At 49.9% G+C, this 24,302-nt stretch overlaps 1 protein-coding gene across 4 annotated transcripts in view; it reads right to left on the reverse strand.

The window, feature by feature from the left end:
* CBFA2T2 (CBFA2/RUNX1 partner transcriptional co-repressor 2) overlaps nt 1-22,931 on the reverse strand; it is a 59,644-nt gene extending 36,713 nt beyond the window's left edge. For 3 of the 4 annotated variants that reach the window (XM_030232308.2, XM_030232307.2, XM_030232306.2), the window contains exon 1: nt 22,850-22,931. In XM_030232308.2, coding sequence (XP_030088168.1) covers nt 22,850-22,877 — 28 coding nt within the window. In that variant the 5' untranslated portion in view covers nt 22,878-22,931. Of the gene's footprint in view, nt 1-1,511; nt 1,883-22,849 lie in introns of those variants that run through there. The other variant, XM_018917179.3, reaches the window with a different exon arrangement.
* Between the last annotated feature and the right edge of the window lie 1,371 nt (nt 22,932-24,302).

Below are 24,302 nucleotides of genomic sequence, written 5' to 3' on the forward strand. Positions count from 1 at the left end.
AGCTGCAGCAGAGGAGCACTGCTCTGTGCTCTTAGATATCAGCACACACTGTATGGCTTTGCTGGATATTTTTGGGGTTTCAAACTCCTTTGTGCTGGTGCACTTTGAGACATTGAAGCACACACTCCTTCTGCCTCCTCTCCAGGGACACACAGGAGGTGTTTGGTGTGTTTCTAGAAGCAGACTTATAATATTTAGTATTTTTAAAAGCCTCTACCAAATGCTTACATGCTGCAAAAGAAGGAAAACCTTAGGGTGGCCCATGGAGTGGCCAAACTGACCGAGCACAGAGCTGCAGCCCAAGCATGCAGCCCAGCCAGGCTCTCCCTCAGGAAACCCCATCATCTGGCATGTTTAAAGCTAACCCGGACAAAGCAACACCAAAGGGAATCATCCTGCACCAGGCAGCCCGGCAAATATTCCTCTCTCTTTTTCCAGCCTGACAGTCAGCGATGCTCAGCCACATTTCAGCTCCCCAAACTTTGAATGCCAATTTTGGTGTATCTCCTGTGGCTGGGCAGGATTTCTCCCATAAAATGGACTGAGTATCAGTGCACAGGAGCTGAGAGGTGTAGGGAGCAGAAAAAGCTGATAATATCTGGGGGAGCAGCTTAAACATGCAACAGAGGGATCTCTACAAAAAGCTACACCAGAGGGTCAGAGGAGTAATTTCAACTGCTGAACCTTCCCAAAAGACAGGGAGGGGGCAAAAGGGCAGGCTTAAACTAAATATGCAAGATCCAGGGATTACAATAGAAAAAGAGAAAATACAGCCTGTCTACAGCCCGACAGTGAAAATGTACAGGGGAGGTGTGTTCTGGTATCACAAGATTGATCTGGGAGATTTAGATGCTGGGAGCATCAGTTGCTGCTCAAGGAGTGCAAAGACAAAAAGGGAGCAGCCTCTGACACAATGCAGAGAAGCCCTGAAAACACGGGGGAAATTAAGGAAATTTGGGAGCCAATGGAAGAAATCCACCTCTGCAGTTTACACCATCCCCCCCCTCCCCAGCTTTAATACCAGCATGCAGAAACCAGAGTAAGCCTGGGCACAGCAGAAAAACACGTTCTGCTAAAACACACAAACCCCTTCCTGCATTGCCATTTCCCCAGAAAACGCCAAATCCCAGCCCTCTGCTCACGGAGGTGGGTTGGGGGGGAAGGAAAAAAAAAATATATAACCATTCCATAGCAACCCGGAACGAGCTGTACCGCAGCTCTCCTCAGAGAGAGTTTAGTGTTTTTTCAGCTGCAGAATCCTCGCATGCAGCCGGCTGGGCTATTGAAGTTTTCCCCAGCACTGCAGAGGACCGAGGCAAGGCTGGCAGAGCGCTGCGGCCGCCGCTCCCCGCCTCTGCCCGTACCTGCTGCCGAGCCGGAGGCTCTCCCCAACCCGCCTGCACAAGCCAAGGCGCTCCCCAAGCCTCGCAGGGCTCAGCATCCCCCCGAGCATCCCCCGCCGCCCCGGGTACGCCGAGCGCTGCTTAAAAATAATCCCGTTCCTTGCTCACCCTAGCCAGCGAGGTTGCAAGGATCCAGCTGCTGTGCAATACACCTCGTTTCTTTCAAATAGAAAGAAAAGCGCTCTTCCTCCTCCTCCTCCGCCCGTGATCTTCGAGCGCAGCCGGAGCCCAGCCTGCCTTCTCCTTTCATTAGCTGGACATGTGTCAGGTCCCGCACATCTGCGATTTCTCACTGCCTGGAGCCGCCTGTCCGATTCCAGGGAAACACAGATGGATCCCAGATGGGAAGGTCCTGCCAAACAGACCAGCTCTCCACCTTGCCAGAATACCCAGCTTAGAGGCACACACCCTCGGCTCGCTGCCTGCTCCCTGCCTGCGCCGCGCTGCTGCCAGGCTGCTCGCCAGCTGATGTCACCAGGCACACACCTACCAGCGCCTCGCCGCCCGCCTGACATTAACTTGTTAAATACACGGAATTTGTTTATGGCCGGCAGGAACAGCGAGGCAGCGGCGGGAGCAGAAGAAGCTCCGCCGCCCCCCTCCCCAAAGCCGCCTTGTGCGGCACCGGGGGAACGGCAGCCTCTGCCTCGGGTTTGGAAACCGGGATGAGCTCTTGGGTAAAGCGGCGGATTAATTTTCCGAAGGTTTCCCCATGCACGTAAATCTTCGCTGCAAACTCCCCCCAGTCCCCAGCAAGCCCAGTGCCAGAGTTTGCAGCGCTGGAAAACTGGCATGTGTTAGCAATTAGAAGCAACAACAAGATAACAAGATACTGATGTTGCAAGGGTACCAAACGCGGACTGGAAAATTCAAAGGAAGAGCAATTAAATGTGTAACATACTACCCGGCTCGAAGAGGAAGTGTTAAAGGAAAATGTAAATCCGAAATGTTTTATACCGGGAGAAAACCCCACCAGAGATCTCAGAGCACCGAGGGAGGCCCGGAGCAGGAACTCATGGGCAGGATCACATTTGACCATTTCCCCCTCCCATTAATTCACAGCCGTGGTTGCTGTGCCACCTACAAACCTCCTGGTAATCCTGACAGGCTCTCCCCGAGGTGCGGCCGAACAACAGATATTAACTGGAGGCCCCTGACTAATCCCATCAGCCCGGCACCATTCACCGCCAGCCCGGCGCTGGGCAAACACGGATTTACACAACAGCATTCCTGGCCACATCCCTGCCTGCCGGGGACTGCCCCGAGCAGGGGCAACCACCCCTCCAGAGTGCCCAAACCACCCTGCTCCACACCAGCCCACTGCCAGCTCCTTTCCAACCACCCCAGGAGGAGAAGCAATGCTTGCATTTTGCCTGCAGACCATGCACAGGCACATTTTAAGATCTCAGAAGGGATCCACTGCTCCAGTCCTTACAGCTTAGCAGGTTCAGGTCTTGATCCTTTCCAAATCTCTGCAGTCAACAACACCTCTCTCTCCAGCTACTTTTTTAGAGAACCAGGGACCTCAATACTTCCCCAGCCAGCAAACTAAGAGCCTGACACTGCTCAAGCTGGGGGATGCTGTTTTTTCACAAGTCCAAAAATCATACATGCCAAATTCTCCACAGCTAGTGTAGGCATGATAGGATAGTTACTTGTCCACAGGCAGCAAAATGCTCCTTTTTAAGAAATTCCCAGGGCTCTGGCAGGCTACTGCTAACTGCTATGCCCATAAACCTTCTGGAGGTACTGCCCCCCGGCATCTCACCTAACCCTTCAACCTAGCTTCTCTGCTGCTTTTTCCTAATTAGTTTAAGGTACCTCTACTTCCCTTTGGGAGGGGGAAAAGGCTGTAAAGGGAGAAAAGTGCTTTAAAGGAAGCATTCTGCAAGCAGGCACAGCATGAGTCCATGAACACGGGGCCACAATCTCCTCCTGCAGAGGACAGGCCTCCCAGTACAGGCAGGATGCTGTGTGATAATGGGGGGCAATTTGGGCAGGAGATTTTTGGGCTGTTGTAGGAGCACATGAAGCTGTTGCTTCCCTGGCTGGGCAAACACATCACTGTGAGAAGAGCAGCCTGGCTGCAGGCAGAGGGGACATAGGTTTACAGCAGCTCTGCCTCCTCCAAACCTCACCCAAGAGCAGCAATTCCACATGCTTCAGTTAAGAAAAAAGAAGTGAATCATATTCAAGTATCAGCACACAAACACCTGGAGCATCCCATGAGATGATGCTCAGGCAGCAAAACAGGTTGGGAACAGGCAGATCCAACAGTACCTCCCAGCACCCCAGTCCTCACTGGAGGGGCTGCTGGCAAGGCACATCAATAAAACATTCGGGTTCAGAAAGTTCAGCTCGCTGGGGCTTCCGACACTTCTGATGGAGATTGCGCAAAATAGCGAAGCTCTCAATATTTCATAAGCTGAGATGGAAAAAACATCTCTAAATTACACAGACAATGAAGGGAGGCACAACTCAAGCCCCACCAACACCAGAACTAATAAAGTTATTTTCCTATGGACTTGCATCTCATGGTTGGCTCCCTTTGCACCTCACGCTGTGAGGTCCCCAACAGGAGCCGTCCCCGGCCGGGTCGTGGCGACAGCGGTGGCTCTCATGTGGATTCTCTGATGTCTTCCAAGAAGCAAGCTCATGTTGCAGCTCTGTCCCCAGTGGAGATGGTACCAGGCAGATGGATGCAGCCCTGTGCTCCCAGTGTTAAGAATCCAGCATCAGACACTGCTGTTCCCTGTGCTGCCCTGTCCCACCATCCCCAGCAACTGACTTTGGTCTGAGTGTGACCGAGGGGGAGATGCTCTGTGATGAACAGCAGATGCTCAGGAGATGCCACCTGGGATCTGTCAGGTCTTTGGGTCAAAGCCATAAAAGAAGTACCCGCAGAAGACACAGGGAACATCCTGGGGCTGGGATAAAGGAGCTTTATGTGAAATAGGTAACCAGCACAAGGTGTTCCCTTGCCTGCTTTTTTAACCATATTTCAGTTTAAGGACCTGAACAGCTTGTAACACTTCATACAAATAAAAGCTGTCCACAAATGAGACAACTGGGTTCTAACTACCCTTTGTCAACCATGCCTAAATAAATCTCTTCAATGTTTTTACAACCTAAAGCACTTTGAAATGTCAAGAACTCAGGTCACAGCAAGTATTTTAGGTATAGTTACAATGACTTTATAAACCTTTATGAAAAGGCACAGAACTCTTTGTCACTGTGTTCACAGCCCAGTATCTAAAACCCTGCCATCCTCAGAGAAGACATCCTCACTTCTTTCTAGGGAGGCAGGAATATGCCAGACCTCATAGTTCACCATTAGAGTAAGAAAGATAGATGTGGGCTTTTGGGTTCTCCAGGTACAAAAACTATGGACACCAGGGTGCTCTGAGTGGAAGCCATTGCCAAACCTTCTCTGAAAGGCTCGTAGATCGTGTCTTACACATGATCCTCAGCTCACCCAAACCATGACCTATCCCTAAGCTCATCCCTGAGCAGAGGCAGGCCTGTGAAGTATAGAATCACAAAATGCCAGAGTGGTTTGGGTTGGAAGGGACTTTACAGCTAATCCCATCCTACCCCCTCTCATGGCAGGGACACCTTCCACTGTCCCAGGCTGCTCCAAGCCCTGTCCAGCCTGGCCTTGGACACTGCCAGGGATCCAGGGGCAGCCACAGCTGCTCTGGGCACCCTGTGCCAGGGCTCCAGGTTGCTCCAACCCCCATCCAACCTGGGATGGGGAGTCCATCCACATGTCATCTACTGACCCCTCTCACTGTTCCCAAGAGGCTTATCTGCTTCTTAACATGCATTAAAGCAGATTTTGTAGCCCAGACATCACTGGCACAGTGGAAGGAAGCAGAAGTGCAGGCAGCATGGGGAGAACTTCTTTCCCCAGCTCATCATGCTAATCTGCTTCTGCTTTCTTCTCCTGGGAATGTTCCATGGAAAGAACGCTGCAAGCAAACTCTGAACACTGGGAGCTATTGATACCTGCTGCTCAGTGTGGTTTCTGAGGAAAGCAAGGAAATCTGAAGAATTTTTCCAGTTTGCAGTGGAATTTTTATGCCTATCACAGCCCATTGCCACAGCGAGCACAAGAGACCCAAACTGCTTCTGATTTCTCTGCTATTCCATAGATAGTTCATGATGTGTCTCGGATTTATTTTTTGCCTGCTGTGTTCTTACCTCAGAAAGAAGCTTCACTTGAATTCAAGGCAACCCTGGAAAGCCTTTGCCTTTTTAAGCTGACCACTTTCCATTGCACAGAAAAATAAATCCAAATGCACTAAGGCAGCCAAAGCCATTTATCAGGCTAAGTAGAAACCGTAAATTCATGCTAACTGGAATCTGATGGAAACCAATTGGGATCCTCCTCCTCCTCCAGGCTCAGGTCTGGCAGGAAAGTCAAATATTTTATTGCCTTCTTTATGCCTTACAAGACAGTGGAGCCAAGAAGGGACTGCTCCCTTTGAAGCAATGCTGGTGGGGTTGCAAGGGACACAGTGACTTGAGTTCAAGCTCAACCCCTAAACCAGAGATTAGATCTCTCCATTCCTGGCAAATTTATCACATTTAACAAACATCCTCTTTTCAATACATCCATTATTTGAATTAGCACACGGCAGATTATGTTAACAAGCTTAATTTGTCACAGAATCGTGGAGAAAGGTTTGGGTTGGAAGGGACCTTAAAGCTCATCTCATTCCACTCCACTGTCCCAGGGTGCCCCAAGCCCCATCCAACCTGGCCTTGGGCACTGCCAGGGATCCAGGGGCAACCCCAGCTGCTCTGGGCACCCTGTGCCAGGGCCTGCCCACCCTCACAGGGAACAATTCCATCCTAAAATCCTGTCTAACCCTGCTAAGGCACACCCAGATCTTCCAGATCCTAGTCCCAAGTCCCTCTCCAGCTCTCTTGGAGCCCTGTTAGGCACTGCAAAGGGCTCTAAGGTCTCCCTGGAGCTTTCTCTTCTCCAGGCTGGACATCCCAAGCCTTCCCCCAGAGCAGAAGAGCTCCAGCCCTCAACAAAATCCAAATCCCAACCCATTGCCTCCTTCAGGAGTGAACATGAGCATTGTTTGGCTTTTGTACCATTTTAAGCCTCGTCAGAGAGGGGAAAAACCACATTAAAAGTCGGCCTTAACTGAGCTGGAAGAATTTTACACCCAGAACATCCACAATCAGTCATTGCAAAAAAAAATCCCCAAAACAACCAGGGGGAGCAAAGATGCAACAAGGAATTAAGCACAATCCGAGGAAGTTATTGAAACTACCCCTGGCCACCCATTAAGGGAGGGGACACACATCACCTAAGCACATGATGCTTTATTCCTGTGGCCACCTATGTAAAGAAAAAACATGCAGGAACTGATGTCCTATGCAAAATCAGCCCCTCCAAAACAACAAACCAATTCCTAAATCTAACACCCTTGCTCTGATTAGAAATCCAAGCTTCTGTAGCTGTCACGGGTATTTAAACCAAACACAGAAATATGGAAAAAATGAGTAATCCTATTTGGAGAGAGAGTAAAATCCAGCCTGCAGAGGATTAATTCTAGTCCAACAGCCCTGCAGCTTGACAGTATTTTCCAGATCAATAGCAGTGCCATTTGATTACAGAGATTTGCTCAAATACATACATCCACTCCCCTCCAATTGTCATTTCAGTGATTCTCAACTTTAGTTGCCCAATACCCAGACCAGGAGCTTTCCTGGCATTGGAAGCTCTGGCTGGAGCTCTGCCACAGCTCTCAGCCATCTCTCCCCTACTGCAGAAAACCCAATGTCCTCTCTACATCTGACAGTTTTGCCTCACTCCTTTCAGGACCATCCTCTTTAGCACCTGTTTATGGTGCAGGTAAGCTTTGGAAGCCAAAATGCTCCCTTTTTCAGGTGAGGTGGTGGCTTTGAGAGCTGTGTCCTGGATCAGGTACCCTACTCCAGGCTCCCAGTGCCCTCACCACCAGATGTGGAAGACCATTGACAGTTAAGAAAGCACAGGTTAAAGCCTAACAAAGCAGGACAATTTGGGGTTTTTCCCTCATCCCAGGCATCACTGTGAGCAATAAAATGCAGGTGATGGATCCCAAGCCCCTTCCCTACAGGAGGCTCACTACATCCCAGTTTGCTTCCAGCACCTCCCTCCACTGGTGCCTTCCCTGCCTCAAGCTCTGGCTCTTCCCCTGAGAATGGCTTTTCCTTTATCTCAGGCTCTTTTTTTTTTTTTTTCCCAATTTCACCCTGAGCTTCCCTCTGCTCCAGGCCCTTATCTGGGAGGGCTGCTGGGGCTCTGCTCCTTTCCCAGTGCTTCAGAGGAGGAAAGTGGTACCTCCCTACCACACTAGCCACCCAAGAAGGGTTCTTTTCTCATTAATTAGTTGTCACTAACCTGGTAACCTTAATTAAAAATATCCCAAATCCAATCTCCCTTCAAAAAAAAAAAAGAAAAAATCCCAAGTTGTTTTGTTCATTACACCCAGCAAACGACCAGCTGTGCATTTCAAGCAAGGCTCCCCAGCAGCATCCCAGTTTAGCACCGAGCAGGGTTCCTTTCCTTCCAGCCTCAACCAATCACAAAAACCACATTTCAAACGTGGTTTTTTGCTAGTTTTTCCTCCGTTTACTTTTCCCCCATTTTTCTTTGCCAGCTCCCTTCTCCCGCTGACCCTTTAGACCTAACAAACGCTGCCTTTGGGGGGAGCGAAAAGAAGAAAGAGCCCAGCGCAGCCCTTTGCGCCTGGCCCGGCATTCCAGCGCTGCGCTCCCGGCTCCACAAAGTCTGATTTAGGAGCACTGCTGGGAGCTATTAGTTTACGAAAGGCCCAGCACGCCCACCCAGGCTCAGGGGCGGCGAGAGGCTCCCCTTTCACCGCTACCATGTGCCTCCCATCGCGGCCGCAGCGCTCGGCAGGGCACGGAGCCAAGGCAGAGCCAGCCCGGCCGGCGGGCGGGGAGCTCAGGGGACAGGGCTGGACACCGGCCACAGCACAGGAGGTTCATTCATGGGATGCTTATGAAGAGAGTCCAGCCTCCATCCAGACTCTCCTTTTATCACACACAGAATCACAGAATGATGAGACTGGAAGAGACCTCTAAGATCATCGAGTCCAACCTGTGCCCTAACACCTCAACCAGACCACAGCACCAAGTGCCATGGCCAGTCTGTTTTTAAACACATCCAGAGATGGTGATTCCACCACCTCCCTGGGAAGAGCATTCCAGTACTTCATTATTATTCTTTTGGTGAAAAATTTCTTCCTAATATCCAACCTATATTCCCTGACATAGCTTGAGACTGTGTCCTCTGGTTCTGTCAGTGCTGTCTGGTGGAAGAGACCGACCCCACCTGTCTACAGCCTCCCTTCAGGAGGTTGACCCTGCCTGGTGCTCCTTGTTGCCACGTCCTGTAACCACTTCTTGCTTTTTGTATCCTTTTTGTTTCCACACCACATTTAATCTCTTTTTTGCCATATTTTTGATTCCCTTCTCCACTCTTTGCTTCCACCATCTCCAGGCTCCTCATCTGCCTCAGCAGCCCCAACAGCTGATCCTGAAAATCATCTCTGTCCTCCCAACCACTGGAATCTGCTGAGCAAGCTCAGCCACCTGCCCAGGTGTCTGCTACCTGTTACCCTCCCAGAATTAGAGCATGCATCAGCCTCCCAAAAATGTGTGCCAGGGGGAATTTAATGGTGTGCTCTGCCAATAGCTGCCAGATTTTGGCCAGCTCATTGTCCCAAAATGCCTGGTGTGGATGTAAGACAGAGTTAACTCCCCAAAACTGAAGATCAGCTCAGTGGTGGGAGAGGCAGTGAGAAAGGAAAGGGGAAAACAAGCATCATTTTGGAGTCATCAGGGTTTTGACATTCTCCAACTGGCTTCTATTAGCATTGCATCTGTTTGGGTGCCTGAAGGAGAAAAAAAAAAAAAAATCAAAGGAAAGACTCATTTCCAGAGGTACAGAGCAATCAGCAGGTTCTCTGTGCTCTGGAGTGTTTGGATGCAGCTCAAGGAGGACCAGGCACAGTGAACAAGGACCTGAAATTTTATTACCTTCCCCTCCTGCCGGAAGCAGAGCCTATTTACAGATTTACAGCTCGTGTCAACAGGAAGTTCGTGTTTACAAGTTTCCTGGAAAAAAAGCCAGCATTCCTGTCCTCCACCACAGCCTGGTGGGAATGCTGCCTCGTGGGGGAGTGCTCAGATGGGTATGGGAGACAGGAATGAGTTTTGGCCATGTAAAACATACAGACAAATAGATAAAGCTATGGAAAAAAAAATTGAAGACCAGAAGGAGAACAGTAATTCAGCAATTTGGTGGAAAATGCACAGCAAGACAGCACAGCCGTGTCTGGAAAAATACTTTTGTAGCATCTGGGATTCACACTTCAAAGAAGCAGAAGAATTTTAAGAGGATGAAAAGCTATATTCAGGCTAACATGAATTTTTCTCTTCTGGCCCAACTCTTCTGTCATTCCCATTACACTGTTCCTCCAGGAGTCACAGCCAAGCTCAGCTGGTCACACTGGGGTGGGCCCTCCTCTCCCAGTAAAGGCATTAATGGGACCACAGTGTGTCTGGTGGGGCTGCTGATCCACCAGGACCTGCCAGCATCCATCCATCCCCAAGCTCAGCCCCAGATGGAGCTGAGGACATTGTTTATTGCCTTCACAAAATGGAGCCCTGGGCCTGAACAGCCCTAACTTGTGAAACCTGGATTTCAAATCTTCCCCTTTCATATGGTTATTAAACAAAAAAGCCCCACCAAAAACCAAAACTGAAACCAAACAAAACCCCCCAATATTTGTTCCAAAATTACACAAAACAAGAGGACATGAGGACAGCCAAAGGTCAAGCAGCCAGAGCTCTACCAGGATGCCAAAGACCCAAATATTTATTTAGGCCACGCTGTACAGTTTAGCAAAGACAGCCATGGAATCCTTAGGGTGGTATCTGATCTCCTGAGAGAGAACACACAGCTCCCAAGGAAAGTTTCTGTCTCAACAGATGGACATTTTCCAACAGAAGGATGATGCAGTCACAAGATCCTTCTGTCACAAACTCATTCAAGAACACACAACAGGTACAGAAAGCCAAGTCTCAAAGAGCCACACTTAGCTTCTCCCTAGACAAAGGGCTGGAGAAAACCAAGCTGACAAAGCACTCAACCCTCCCAGCCTTACCAACTTCCAGGATTTAACATGCAGAAGCTTGAAAAAACTGAGCTGAAGAAGAAACTCAGAACTGGTGCAGCCATCAGGTCCTTCCCACACCACTACAGCTGTCCCCAGCACAGATTTAGGGTGACCCCCCTCACCCAGAGCTGTACATCTCCACTCATTCCCTGGGTATTTGAGCTCTTTTCACACCAACCAGCAGCACTAAGAACAAAATTCCCAGTAGAATCAGAGAGATGGGGAGGAGAGTATCATGCAAAGGTCCCAAAACTTATTTTTCCACCCTGAGTCCTTATCAGGAAGCCATTAGTGAGGAGCTGCCTGCCCTGGATCCAAGCATTTCACATCCAGGTGTCACCAGCCCTGTGTAGGAGGATGGGAGCTCAAAGGGAAGATTTTGCAATAGGTTGAAAGGAACATTTGCTGAAAACATCCCATCAAAGCAGGCAGGTGTCTTCTACCCCACAGCCTGGACATACTTGTTCAGACAACTTCAAGAGCCAGAAGAACTTAAACATCTGTATGGTGAAGTTAATTCTCATGCACAGAGAGGAAAAAACAAGAAAATAATTACCTTCAATCCAAACCTCAGGTTTGCTAAACTTGAAAATTCAAAAGTCATCAAAATCTTCATTTTTTACATCATGAGTTAAGTTAAAAAAAAAAAACAAAACCTCAGGCAAATGAAAAAGAGACAACTTAAAAAAAAAAACCCAATAAAAACCTGGAGGAGGAGATAAAAAAGAGAGATTCATCAGCAAAGCTCTTCTAAAGTGGGGTTGGAGTTGATGGCAGAGGCAGTTAAACTGCAGCATTCTGGGAAGAGCTAATTTGATTTGGCTGTGACTACTGGAGGGGGGAAAACCCAACAAAACTAAAGCAGCTCAAACATATTTACTTCCTCTTCATTTGATTAATGCTACCCAGGGCTATGGCCAAGGTGAAGCTGAGTTTATTTCCCTGAGCCTGCTCTGGGGTGTGCTCTGCCCAGGTGAACCAGCCCCTCCCAGGGCTGCTCTTAACTTCTCCCAGCTGTGTTTTCCCCATGCCCCAAACGTCTCCACCTGGGTCTGCAGATGGAGCAGCTGCAGCTGAAGGCAAACACCTGGTGAGCCACAGCCCTGCCCTGCTTGCAGGGGGAGATCACAGCTACAGCAGCTCCTGCCCTATTTAGGCCTTATCAGGGTTTGAAGTCTGTGTTTGTGGTTAACAATCTGCTCCCCTTGAGCCCAGGGAACCTGAAAAGCTCAGCTGGGCAACTTTGCACTGACCAGCCACCAAAACCCTCCTGAATATGTGAAAAGGAGTGCTAAATCCTACTCAGAGTAGACAATCACTGGAAGCTCCACTGACTGTACCTCTACAACAGCTGCATTTCTCACACACCAGCTTTGGGCTGCACCAGCCCAACCAGCACAGGAGCTGCAGATGTGCCCAGGTCCCTGATGGGCTCCAGGCTGGCAGGAGGCTTCCCTGGGACAGGGGAAGGAAGACCCTTGTCCTGTTCACTGCTGATGTCTGACCTGGTGAACACTTGGAAATTCACTTCTCTAGAAAAATTGACAAATACTCATCCTGTAGGGAATGTCATGATGAGTAGAGCAAGAGAAGTACTAGGGCTGTTTTTTAAGGGATGTTTACAGCAGTCACATCAAGTAACACCCCTTTTCAAGTCAATACTGCAGTCTGAGCAGGCTTTTAGTCTCTTCTTGGAGACTCCTTACAACTCAGCAGCAGTGTCATACCACTACCTGGTGAGCAGTGCTGCTTCAGCATTTCTTTGCACCATTTTCCTCCAAGTTCTTGCTCAGTGACGGCAATATTTATATTAAGAACACAGGGGTATATAAGACTACAAACTGGAGAGGCAGACAGTGCATTAAAAAAAACAAACCTACTTCCCAACAGACTGCAGACATTTATGGTCACCAAAGAACCAGCAAAAGAAGCTGTTTGTTACTTAACAGTAATTTTCAAGTGATCTGAGCTAAATTCAGTATTGCAGTCACATAGGGAAAAAAAAAAATCCATGAGAAAGGCTCGCTCAAGGCCAGGTTGGAATGGGCTCTCAGCAACCTGGGATAGGGGAAGGTGTCCCTGCCCACAGCAGGGATTTGGAACAGGATGGTCTTTAAGGTCCCTTCCAACCCAACCATTCTGGGAGTCTATGTAATAAAATGTTGGGGGGAAAGGAGAAAATTTAAGGGTTAAATTAAATCTTGCAAGGCCGAAGTGACAGGGATCAGTTCCAGAAAGCCTGCAGGGTTAACTTGTATCAACTGTAGAAGATCCTTGTGCAAATTAAAAGGTTTCACTGCCTGTTTGTTCCGGCATATGGAAAAGCTGCAAATTCACTCCCCGAGGTTTGCACTGAGGAAGCTGTTAAATGCCAGGAGGAGTCTCAGGACTGGGATATCTGGATGCTAAGGAGTGCTGGAGGTGCAGCCTGCTGCCATTCTCCCACGTGGTCAGGAGTCAAGTCAAATCAAGCCGACATTTGTAAGTCCCTCTCGGGTCCTGTTTCCAAACACCTGCATCCCTGGGCCCCCCTGCTCTCCTGTTCCTCAGTGCATCTCACTATGAAAATGCAGAGTGCCTGTCTTCCTCACCCATGCAGAACAGCTAATCCCAGCAGGATAATCCTGCTTTAATGAGAAAACTATAGGACCTTTGATAAAGCATATAAATCTTATAAAAGCCCTACTACAACGTTCCTTAGTCTCTGGGACTGGATGACCGACCTCTAAAATGAATTCTGCATGTGGCTGTCTCAAAGCTGGGGAAGGTAACACGTGGCAGGGAGAGCAAACTGCTCCCTCTTGCTTGCAAGACACCATAAAATCTTTAACAGTGCTGGAGGCAAATTTCCCATGCCTCTGGACATGTGTGCCACTCCATCAAACAAAACACCTCATCCTCTGCCTGCCACAGGAGCCAGAGGACACTGACATCTCCCACTCCTTTTCTCCAGCTCACAGCACACTTCCCCAAATGGGAATGGCCATGATGTAGCTGACCTGCCCCAAGTCATGGGCTCCAAAGGTCCAGTAATTTCCTACAGCCCAACAAAGAGCTGGGAGATGGCAGGAACTGTATCTTGGGCTGCAGCACAGCTGCTGAGCTCCAAGATAAACCTCAGAGCCTCTGCCAAACTGGGAATCTGTGTCAGGTTTTGTATGACCAAAAAAAAAAAAAAAAAAAAAAAGATTGAGAACAATTCCTCACTGCAATTTAGGTGTAGAAATCCACAAACACTTTTTTCTGACCTCACAAGACCTTGCTCCAGCTCCTGAGAAGAGCCCAATGAATTGACATTTCAACACTTTCTTTTCCCCTCAAGTACAAACACACAACTGCTGAGAAAAAGCAGTGATGCTCTGACCTGACACGACCAGTCGTGTTGAGGGATAATTCCTGTGCTGTATCAGTGACTGGAATTACCAGGGCTTTGCCAACAATTTAATGAGATGGAAACTCGTGCTCCCACTGCCAGAATTTGTTTGTCAGGCCATAAACTATTTAGATGCCCTGAATATTTTGCTCTTGTGTTATAAAACAGGTGTGAAGAGGTGCATCTCCATCCACAGAGCTGCTGCTTGGAGCAGCATGGCCTTTTGGACAGATCTAAACTCCTGGTGTGCTGCAGGTGCTCAGGGAGAGCTGTCCCCTGGCTTGTCCTTCACCAGAAGAGGCTCTCAGAGCCTTGATGGGGATGGGGTCACACCTGCCCAGAGCCCACCTGAAGCTGGACCAGCTCTGAATGGTGCTGCCAGGTTCTCCAGAACTTCCTGGGCCACCTCAGACCGGCAGGAGCAGCAGCACGACAGTTAAAATGCAGTGCTGGTGGAAACTGAGGCAATCCTTACACATGCACAAGGGCAAAGGGGGAGATTCTGTGCCAACCAAACTATCTTGTCTGGTAGCTGTGAGACTGAAGGCAAGAATTCCTGCATGGATCAGATCCTGGTCTTTGGTGCTCTACTGTCCTTACGCCACCAGAAAAGTCCTCAGCACTGATGGAGGATCAAGATGTGGTAAACAATGTTCAGGAGCAGTGACAGAGCCTACAGATGTTTTTTTCTGAGCATATTTTACCATAAGAACATAACAAATTTAATTCCATTAGTTTTATCTCAAAGTCAGCTTTCTTAATTAGAGGTACAAGGCTCGAGGGAAACTGCTGTAATTATTAAATGGGAAATAAAATCTGATGAACACAGTAACTGCAGTGATTGAAAACTTAAATGAAACTGGTAGAGGACGAATCAAGAAATATCTAAAAATCACCTGCTCAACAGTTTGTGTGCTCTAATAGTTATTTACCTATTCACATGCACAAAGAGGTTTTATTCTCCCTCTTGCTAAAATCACTACCACACAGGAAAAAAAAAAAGACAAATATTCAAGAAGAAAACAGACAAGCACCTGGGAATGTTTTTGGAATACTGCAGTGGAAAACCAAGACTCTCCCCCTCAGAAGATTCCATCAAATTAACTTCTAGGTGCTCAGCATGCCTAGATAAAGAGGGAAAACCAAGCTTTCATGGAAAAAAACCATCCCCTGGGGAGATAAAAGGACACCACCAGTGTACTGTGGAATGTGGAAACTCAGGTGGGCCAAGGGCAGTAATCTGAAGTCAGGTGTTCTGCAGCAGAGAGGTGAATAAACACCAGTGAATGGATGCAGGTGATGCACCCACAATTCCAGTGTGAGCTGATTTGCAGTCACTGATAGGGAGCCACAAGAACAAGGCACTGCCTGTGTGACACAGCTCCTGCCCTGTGCTGCCCCAGGAGTGGCAGTGCCTCTCTGGAAGAACATTCCTGAGGACACACACTTGCTTTCCCAGCACCACTAAAGTACAGTGTGTCCCGTTACTCACCACGGAAGGTGATCCATCAGCATCTGTAGTGTGAAGAAGAAGGCAAACAGCAGAAGGAAAGCAAAGTGCTAGAAAGAATTCCTGGCTAGAATTTGCTGCTTTAAATCTTCCCATGAACGCGGGCTGTGAGCTGCAGAACGACACACTCGCACCGGGAAAGCAAAATGGGTACAAGGCTCCCATCCAACTAGGGTTTAATGGCAGAGAAGATAGATCTGCTCTTTGAGAAAAATCCCAATTGTTGATTTCTATTTTGTCTGGCGATGGAGTACAGTATTCCTCCTTCCTTCCTGCCAAAAGTGGTGGAAGTACGATGTGCTTTAAAGTAATTACAGCAGCTCATCCCAGAAGTGGCTGCATTTCAAACGAGGCAGGAGATGCACAAGTGGGGAGTGGCTGTTCCCAGCTGAATGTTGAACCTGCCTTCAGACCTGGGGATGAAAAGGTTCTCTCCAAAACAAACCACATTTGCTTCTGATACCTGCCTAATTTGTCCCCTTCTGGTCTGCCCAACCCTGCTGCACCTCCATGGATGGCTGGAAAACCCAGGGCAGCATGGCCCAGTGTGGCACCTGTGGGCAGGACATGCCTTCCTACAGGAACTCAGCTAGATCCAAGTATTTTTGAACTGGTATCTCTCTGACTCCTCAGCAGAACTTGCAAACATTTGGCTGTGCCAACCCTGCACCCCTCTAAACACTGCAGTATTTGGAAGTGTGCAGTATTTTCATTACTGGTAGAACAGCCATAATTATCCAAATAAAACTATTACTATACTGGGCCTCTGATCTTAAATAGAACTTAATGGATTTTATTACATCCCAGGAAGCGAGAGCTACAGAAAGAAAAGTATTGCTAAATGTGCTTTGCTACTACCTATCAATTTCTCCTAAACACTGAGCACTTAAGAAATACCCAAAGAAACACACTGCTCCTACTGCATAACCATTGCAAGTTCCCCTCTGAGCTCTTCCCCTTTAGCCAGCTCACAGGGGACGTTTCGGCAGCTGAAAATTAAAGGGTCACAATATTGAGCCTTCAGGTATCAAGTTCACAATGGAAATAGCAGCTGACACAGAAAGGGCTCTGCTGAGCACGGCGGTGATAATTCTGTTGCCTCGGAGCTGGAAGCAGCTCACTTACACAAAGTTTGTTATTTAACTCAGCGAGGAACGAAATAAAATGCCACAGCCATGGATTTATTCCTTACACAGCTTCTTTCAAATCACACTCCACACCAGAGACATGCTAGCAGTGAGTCTTTAACTCTGGCTGCAGTATCCTCTCAAATCCAAACAACTCCCTGTCAAATGCTGGGGAAGGCAGTGATGGCCTCAGCAAGGGCTGCTTGTCCTGCAAACCTCTGCAAACTCTTGTTCTGGAGCCCATCTTCCAGAAAACTTCACAGGAGCCAAACACCACTAGATGCCATGGGTCCATGAGCAAGTGACAACTAATCCGGGATGTCCGACAGCCACCGTGGAGAAGGGCAGGAAGGAGGAGGACTTCAGTGGGGCAGCCAGATATGCCAGCTTCCCACTTGCTCTGCTGACACAATGCAGGAAAAGCCATCTTGCCACCCCCGGGGACTCCCCACCTGGCCCCGCTCCGCGGTGACAGCCCAGGCCTGCTGCTATCTCCCAAACAGATGCATTTATTCTCCTGAGAGCCTCCCACGTCTTATCTAGCTGGCAGTTTCCAAATGTCGAGCGCCAAGTCCAGCTAAAACCACTTTAAGCTCTTTTAGGCAACAATTCCTGAAAGCGTTTTGGCAGGGGAGCGAGGGAGGTGGGGTCCCCCTGCGCTGTCCTGCCGGGATGGGCACAGAAAGCAACCCCTGCACCCCACTCTGGAGATGCTGTAAACAGGACCTGGCACAGGAATGGATGTATAGTTTACAGAGATGCCTTGCTTCAAGCAAATTTGCCTCTCAACACATGGCCAAACTCTCACGCAATAAATTAACTATTTGGCAGCCACCGAACCAGCGCTGGAGCCAAACCAATTAGGGTTTAATGTGATCCCAATTTCCTATTTCTGAGACGGGGGTCGGGGAGGAGGGGGAAGAAGGGGGAAGAGGAGGGAGGGAGAGCAAAGTAAATCCCCTCCTGATTTATAAATCCTTGCCAATCATCCCAGATAAACCTGTCACCCACAGCTCTAAATCTGTATTTGCACTTGCGTGCTCCGAGGGACGCGGTGGGAAAAGGCGCGTCGGACGCAGCCAGCCTGACTCCCGACATGTGTTTTCCATACTTGGGAAATTCAATCATTTAAAAAATATTTACCAAGCTTTGTCTTTAATTAGAAAAACATGACAACGGATAAGGCGAGTTATTGTTTCTAAGCTAGAAATGTCAGAGATCCTCATGATGTCAGAGGATAAACCCCATCAGCGACCCACGGACCCGCTGCCAGGGCTGCAAATGTTTCGAGGGATTTTTTTCATCTCCCTTCAAAGTTCAGCGCTTTCTAGTCACAATTCATCGGTGGCTTCTTGGCCCTCAACAATGCTAATCCTGAAGGAGGAGGAGGAGGAGATGGAGAGAAGGCTCCTGCAGCAGATCTGCCAGACGGGTGTTTTCATGCAAACGAGCTCGCACAAATGGGGGAGGAACAGAGGAACTTTTGATTTGTGTTTTAACATCCTGGCTCTGGTACCTCCCCTGCACAACTACCTGCCCTCAACTAAGATAAGCAAATTAATCTCATCTGCACCTGGAAATGCCGCAGGCTGAGCTGTCCCCATACTCTGAAAAGGTGTTAAATTAGGTATCTGCTTAGCCAAGACCCAGGGAAGTGCTCATTCTCAGGAATACAGCCACAAAATTCTGCAGGCCACAATACCCACCTAAGAAAAGGAAGCTACCTATGCTCCAAGCAGACAACCAGGAGTTCTGCCTGCCAAGGACCATGCGTGACCCTACAGCTGCACCCCACACTACAGCCACTGCTCCACCTCTGTTTGATCCAACACCTGCAGCCAGATCCGGAGAGCTTTAAAGTAGAAAGCAAATATTTGGTTTTTGCCAACAAACAAAAGATAGCCAAGATGCAATGAGCTGTCAGGCCCATTTGTGTGCTCACCACTGCTGTTAAGGCGACTGAAGAGTCTCTGCTGACAAGGTGGGGGTCAGGAAGGGTCCCTGGACTGGTTCCTCAGTGCTGCCAGCCTGCTGTGTTCCACCAGCCCAGTCCTACCAGTGCCAGCAACTCGACCCAGCCACCCCCTCCCCAGCCCACTCTCACACACCCTAAACACATACAGCCTCCTTATTTCATCTCCTTTAGGGCTTTATCCCTCTTTTTCCTCCTCCTCCTGTTGCCTCCTGGCAGAAAAGGCGGGATCAAACACACACAAAGGCCAGGTGGGAGCGTGTCAGGTGACAGATTTGGAGAAACTTCCTGCTGTAGCAACCAGGTGCACTGTTAGGGAGTGAAAGCCAACTCCCAAGAGATCATGAGGATTAAAAAGTACAGATAAGCAGGGAGAAGCTGGTATTGATGCAAACAAACTGGTGTGTCTATCGAGTCCAGTCTTACAGCAATAAGTCTGCAAGCATTCATGAAGTATTTGTCTGATTATTTTATATCCACAGGCAAAAAAAGGCTAATCCTGCATTTTCCTGTAATGAGAGAATTCTGTAATATTTTTCAAACATTTTTAGTGAGCTTTGAAGTGTCACTTATGGCACCAAAGCCAAGCCAAGAGCATGCCATGTATCTTGTGAAAACACCCTTGCAACCCAAGGCTGAGGGCTATGAGCAATGACTACCTTAAATACCAACACAAATCTACACTGGAGAAATCCCTGCCTGAACAGTCTGATCCTTTAAATTATCCCAAGTGTACAAAGCATGTCATCGAGGAAAATGTGCAGAACTTGACCTCGAAGTCAGAGTGCCAGAAAAGTTGTTACCTGTAGAAGTTAGTACTGCTCTCTCATGAAATGGAGTAAAGAACATTTTAATTGACTTCCAAGGACAGGGTTGATTAACCCAGAGTGCACAAATGCAGCCAAAATGATGTCCAGGATATGTCTGTAGCTGAACCAAACAAGGCTGTGCACACACTAAGGCTGTGGCACAAAAAGATGGGAAGGTGACAGGGATGCAGGAGAAGCTTTAAGCCCCAGACACTGACTGGACAAATGGCCTCAGGAAGGTGGTTTTCTGGAAGAGTTCCAGGTAAATCCACAGCCTGGGTGGAAACTCTTCCCCTGGGACTTTTTACATGAGAGAGGGAGAGGTGGATTCACTTCTCACCTTTCTGGGTCTTAAAGCAACCTCCTCCTTCTGAAGGGGAAGAGTTCACCTCTGATTCTTGCCAGCAAGAGGGAAACCTGAGCAGTTCCCCCCTTCTCCAGTGGCTCATGGCAGCCTCTCGAGGTGCCTGTGACTCCTTGGCAGCTCAGGATGATGGAAAGCACTCTGCTCACTATTCCTCTCCAGTCCTGCTTCAAACAGAGTCAACTCCACAAGCCCTTCTCCAAGTACAAGCTCTTTTTGATCCTCAGAGTGCCAGCAAATCAAAAAACTCTTTTTCTTTTCTCTGACTGCTTTAAAACTTCAATTAATTTCACTCTCCTGTACACTGGCACAAAGGAAGAGGAGCAGCATATGAAAATCAAGACTAAGTCACTGAATGATGCATTTCAATTTCTGGCCATTAGAAATATCCATGTTGGAAGAGCATATTGATGAGAACCAGTATGTGCCTTACGTGAACATGGAACATCCCAACGTTTCAAAGCAGTCCCACATTTCATTTTTCCTTCCCCACTGTTAGTTTCACACTGAGCACTGATTCACTTTCCTGTAACAAACATCCAAAGAAATCAAGCAACTTCCTGACATTGCCAGGATCTGTAAAAATCAGAAATCGTTGGGCTATGCAGATGATTAGATTTATGAAAATGATGAGTCTACAGCAGATTATTCACTTTTTTGATAAACCCCAAGAGTGTTCTTGGGCTGACACTGGGCCCAAGAACTGACAGATGTCTCTGCAAGTGTTTTACACTTTTCAATAGCTGGCACTAACAGGGCATCCTCACCTGATCTATCCACAAAGGTCCTGATAACCACATATCTATGTGCTTATCTTTATAGAGCAGCTGCAGGGCTCACCAGGCTTATCCTTAGCATTCCCCAATGGATGCTGGGCCACAGACACATGAAACTGAATAAAAATCTACACTTTATCTCCCACTGAGTCACTCCAAGCATTCCAGGTGCCCTCACCCTCTCCTGCCATAGGGTCAGTGATTGTTTGCTCAGTTCTGTCAGCAGGACCCAGATGAAAAGCCCTAATCACAGAATAACAGTCTGGTTTGTGCTGCAAAGAACCTGAAAGATCACCACCCCAAGCCATGGGCAGGGACACCTTCCACTGTCCCAGGTTGCTCCAAGCCCTGTCCAGCCTGGCCTTGGACACTTCCAGGGATCCAGGGGCAGCCACAGCTTCTTTGGGCATCCTGTGCCAGGGCCTCTTCACCCTCACAGGAAGGAACTTCTTCCTAATTTCAGACATGCTTTAATATTGCAAAACTCAATAGCCACATAGACATCCATACATTCCTGCCAGGATCCAATAAAATATTCAACTTGTCCCATGTTGCAGAAAGTGTCCCAGCTGAGAGGAACTGGTTTCACGTACCCACCCTGAAGCCATGATGGAGGCACAAGATCCCTGTGCTCCGTTAGCTTCAAGTATTTTTAGCAGGATTTCAAAGGTCTGACTCTCCTCCCTGTGCTCAGTCTCAGGGAAGCAGGGGGGAATGTGACCAGCCTCTGCACACACCACTGAGCAGCACCACGAGCAGACACACTGGGTGGGATTTGTTTCATCCAGCTCCTCACTGCCAAAGCCTAAGCCAGGCTCTCCTGGACTTCCCTTGCAGTCAATGAAAAAGCCCAGGCACTTCCAGCGAGGAATTTGTCTCATTCAGAGAGAGGTGTCCAAGACTAGAGAGATGAATCACCCTCAGCAGCGCCTGCTTCTCCGATGTGACTTCAAAGGGAGCCTGGGGAAAGGAGCTTGGGCACAGACTTGGGACAGCAGGGTTAAAGCACACGATCTCAGCCAAGCTCCTTCTGTGGGGCCTTTTCTTCAGAGCTGACAAGATGAAGGTCAGGAGCCAGGTGCCCAGGCTCTCCAAAGCCACGTGGACGTGGACACGGCTCTGCCACCACGGCACTCTCCAGGCACCTGGGACACCGGCTGGCTAAACTCCACATGCCTCCACAGACTCGTATTTCCAACTGCCTTAAGGGGTAACAGCCTCATCCCATCATCTCCACACATTCTGCACTAAGCAGCACCATAAAGTATAAAACCAACTTCTGTCACTTGGTAATTCCTTCTCCATATCGGGAATGCAGCTTTCTGAGTGGTTTCCACATTAGCATCAGCATCTATCTTTACACTGCTTCTCTATGAGCAATCACACTTCATTTTAAGATTCCTGAATTTCCTGAGCTTTGGGATGTGCTTTTAACTGCTTTTCTCCCTTTCCTGAGCAATGGCTTAGCCACAGAGTCACCCTGAGGCCGTGATCCAGCCCATGTGTGATGGCCATTGCACACACAGACATCCCGGCTCCATCTAGCACCTCACTCCCCATCCAGGACGGCTCAATTTCCATCCCAATTGTGGGCAAACAAGCACAGGCCACAAAAACTCTCAGGAAGCTGAAACACAGTGAGAGGCACCACGTGCTCTTCTGCCAACCTCAAAGCTTCCAGAGGGCACAACACTTCTGGCAACAAACCCGCGATTTTGAAGAAATTAACACAAATGGAGCTGAAGATACCCACGCTCCCAGCTCCACGGAGGAGAGGTGCTGCTACGGGCAGGATTTATGTGCGCAGGACTCACACACACGGGCGGCAGGTCGCTGCGTGCACGCAGTTTGCAGCACGGCAAACACTCGTGCCCAGCTCTGCCGTGGCTATTTCACTGTGGGTGTTTCCACAAGTGTCCCGGACACCTCACGGAGGTGTTCCGGTGCTGGGCTGGCAATGCGGGCAGTGCCAGGAGGGTGCAAAGCCCGCTTTGGCTGCTGTACCGCGCTCGGGCACTGCCGGCCCCAGCCCCGCCGAGGGGCTGAGCCCCTTGTTCCGAAACCCCTCCAGCCTGGAAATCCCGCACAAACCCGGGCACTGGGGGCTGGGCTTGCGGCTGGGGGTCCTCAGGCCCACACTGCGGGGCAGCGAACCCTGAGAAACACAAATTAATCAGAGGTGCAATTACAGCTGCGATACAAAGCGCGGGTCCCCCTCCCCCGGCCCGCTCCGGGGGCTCGGCCCGCTCCCCCCGGCCCAGCCTGGCGCTGCCTCCCGCCCGTGCCCCGCTCCCGGCTCTTACACTGGCAGCTTCCCGGGATCCCCACCATGGCCCGGATCCTCGGCGCCTCCTGCCCGGCCCGGCCCGGCCCTCGCCGTGACGAGAGCGGGGGCGCGGCTTCCCCCGGCCCGCCCCGAGCCGGGCAAGAGGGGCCGAGCGGCGGGCAGGGAGCTCTGAGGAGGGCAGGAGGGGCCGAGCGGAGTGCAGGGAGCTCTGAAGAGGGCCGGGAGCTGTGAAGATGGCAGGAGGGGCCGAACGGAGGGCAGGGGGCTCTGAGGATGGCAGGAGGGGGCTCTGAGGATGGCAGGAGGGGGCTCTGAGGAGGGCAGGGGGCTCTGAGGAGGGCAGGAGGGGCCGAGCGGAGTGCAGGGAGCTCTGAAGAGGGCCGGGAGCTGTGAAGATGGCAGGAGGGGCCGAGCGGAGGGCAGGGGGCTCTGAGGAGAGCAGGGGGCTCTGAGGATGGCAGGAGGGGCTCTGAGGAGGGCAGGAGGGGCCGAGCGGAGGGCAGGAGGGGGCTCTGAGGAGGGCAGGAGGGGCTCTGAGGAGGGCAGGAGGGGCTCTGAGGAGGGCAGGAGGGGCCGAGCGGAGGGCAGGGGGCTCTGAGGATGGCAGGAGGGGCTCTGAGGAGGGCAGGAGGGGCGAGCGGAGGGCAGGGGGCTCTGAGGAGGGCAGAGGGCCGAGCGGAGGGCAGGGGCTCTGAGGAGGGCAGGAGGGGGCTCTGAGGAGGGCAGGAGGGGCCAGCGGAGGGCAGGGGGCTCTGAGGAGGGCAGGAGGGGCTCTGAGGAGGGCAGAGGGGCTCTGAGGATGGCAGGAGGGCTCTGAGGAGGCCAGGGGAGCCGTGCGGAGGGCAGGGGGCTCTGAGGAGGGCAGGAGGGGCTCTGAGGAGGGCAGGAGGGGCTCTGAGGAGGGCAGGAGGGGCCGAGCGGAGGGCAGGGGGCTCTGAGGAGAGCAGGGGGCTCTGAGGATGGCAGGAGGGGCTCTGCGGGGATTTGGGGTGAGCCACAGCCGGGTGTGGGGTGTAACCTTCACAGAGCCGATGGCCGCATGCCCCATCTCCCCAGAGCCCTCCGGCTCCCCTCAAGGTGTAACAATACCTGTACACATCCCCAAAGGTGTTATAATTCCTGTATACACATGCCCAAAACTGCTACAGTACCTGTATGCCCCCCAAAGATGTTAAAATTCCTGTACACACATCCCCGAAGGTGCTGCAGTACCTGAACACCCCCAAAAGATGTTAAAATACCTGTATACATGTCCCCAAAGGTGCTACAATACCTCTACGTCCTCAAAAGATATTTAAACTCCTGTACACCCCCAAAAGATGTTGAAAGACCTTTACAAACATCCCGAAGCTGTTATAATATCTGTACATCCCCAAAAGATGTAAAAATTTCTGTACACACAACCCCAAAAATGCTACAGTACCTGTGCACCGCCAAAGTATGTTAAAATTCTGTACATACATGTCCCC

Source organism: Serinus canaria, chromosome 20 (genome assembly GCF_022539315.1).
Source record: "Serinus canaria isolate serCan28SL12 chromosome 20, serCan2020, whole genome shotgun sequence".
Classification (NCBI taxonomy): domain Eukaryota; kingdom Metazoa; phylum Chordata; class Aves; order Passeriformes; family Fringillidae; genus Serinus; species Serinus canaria.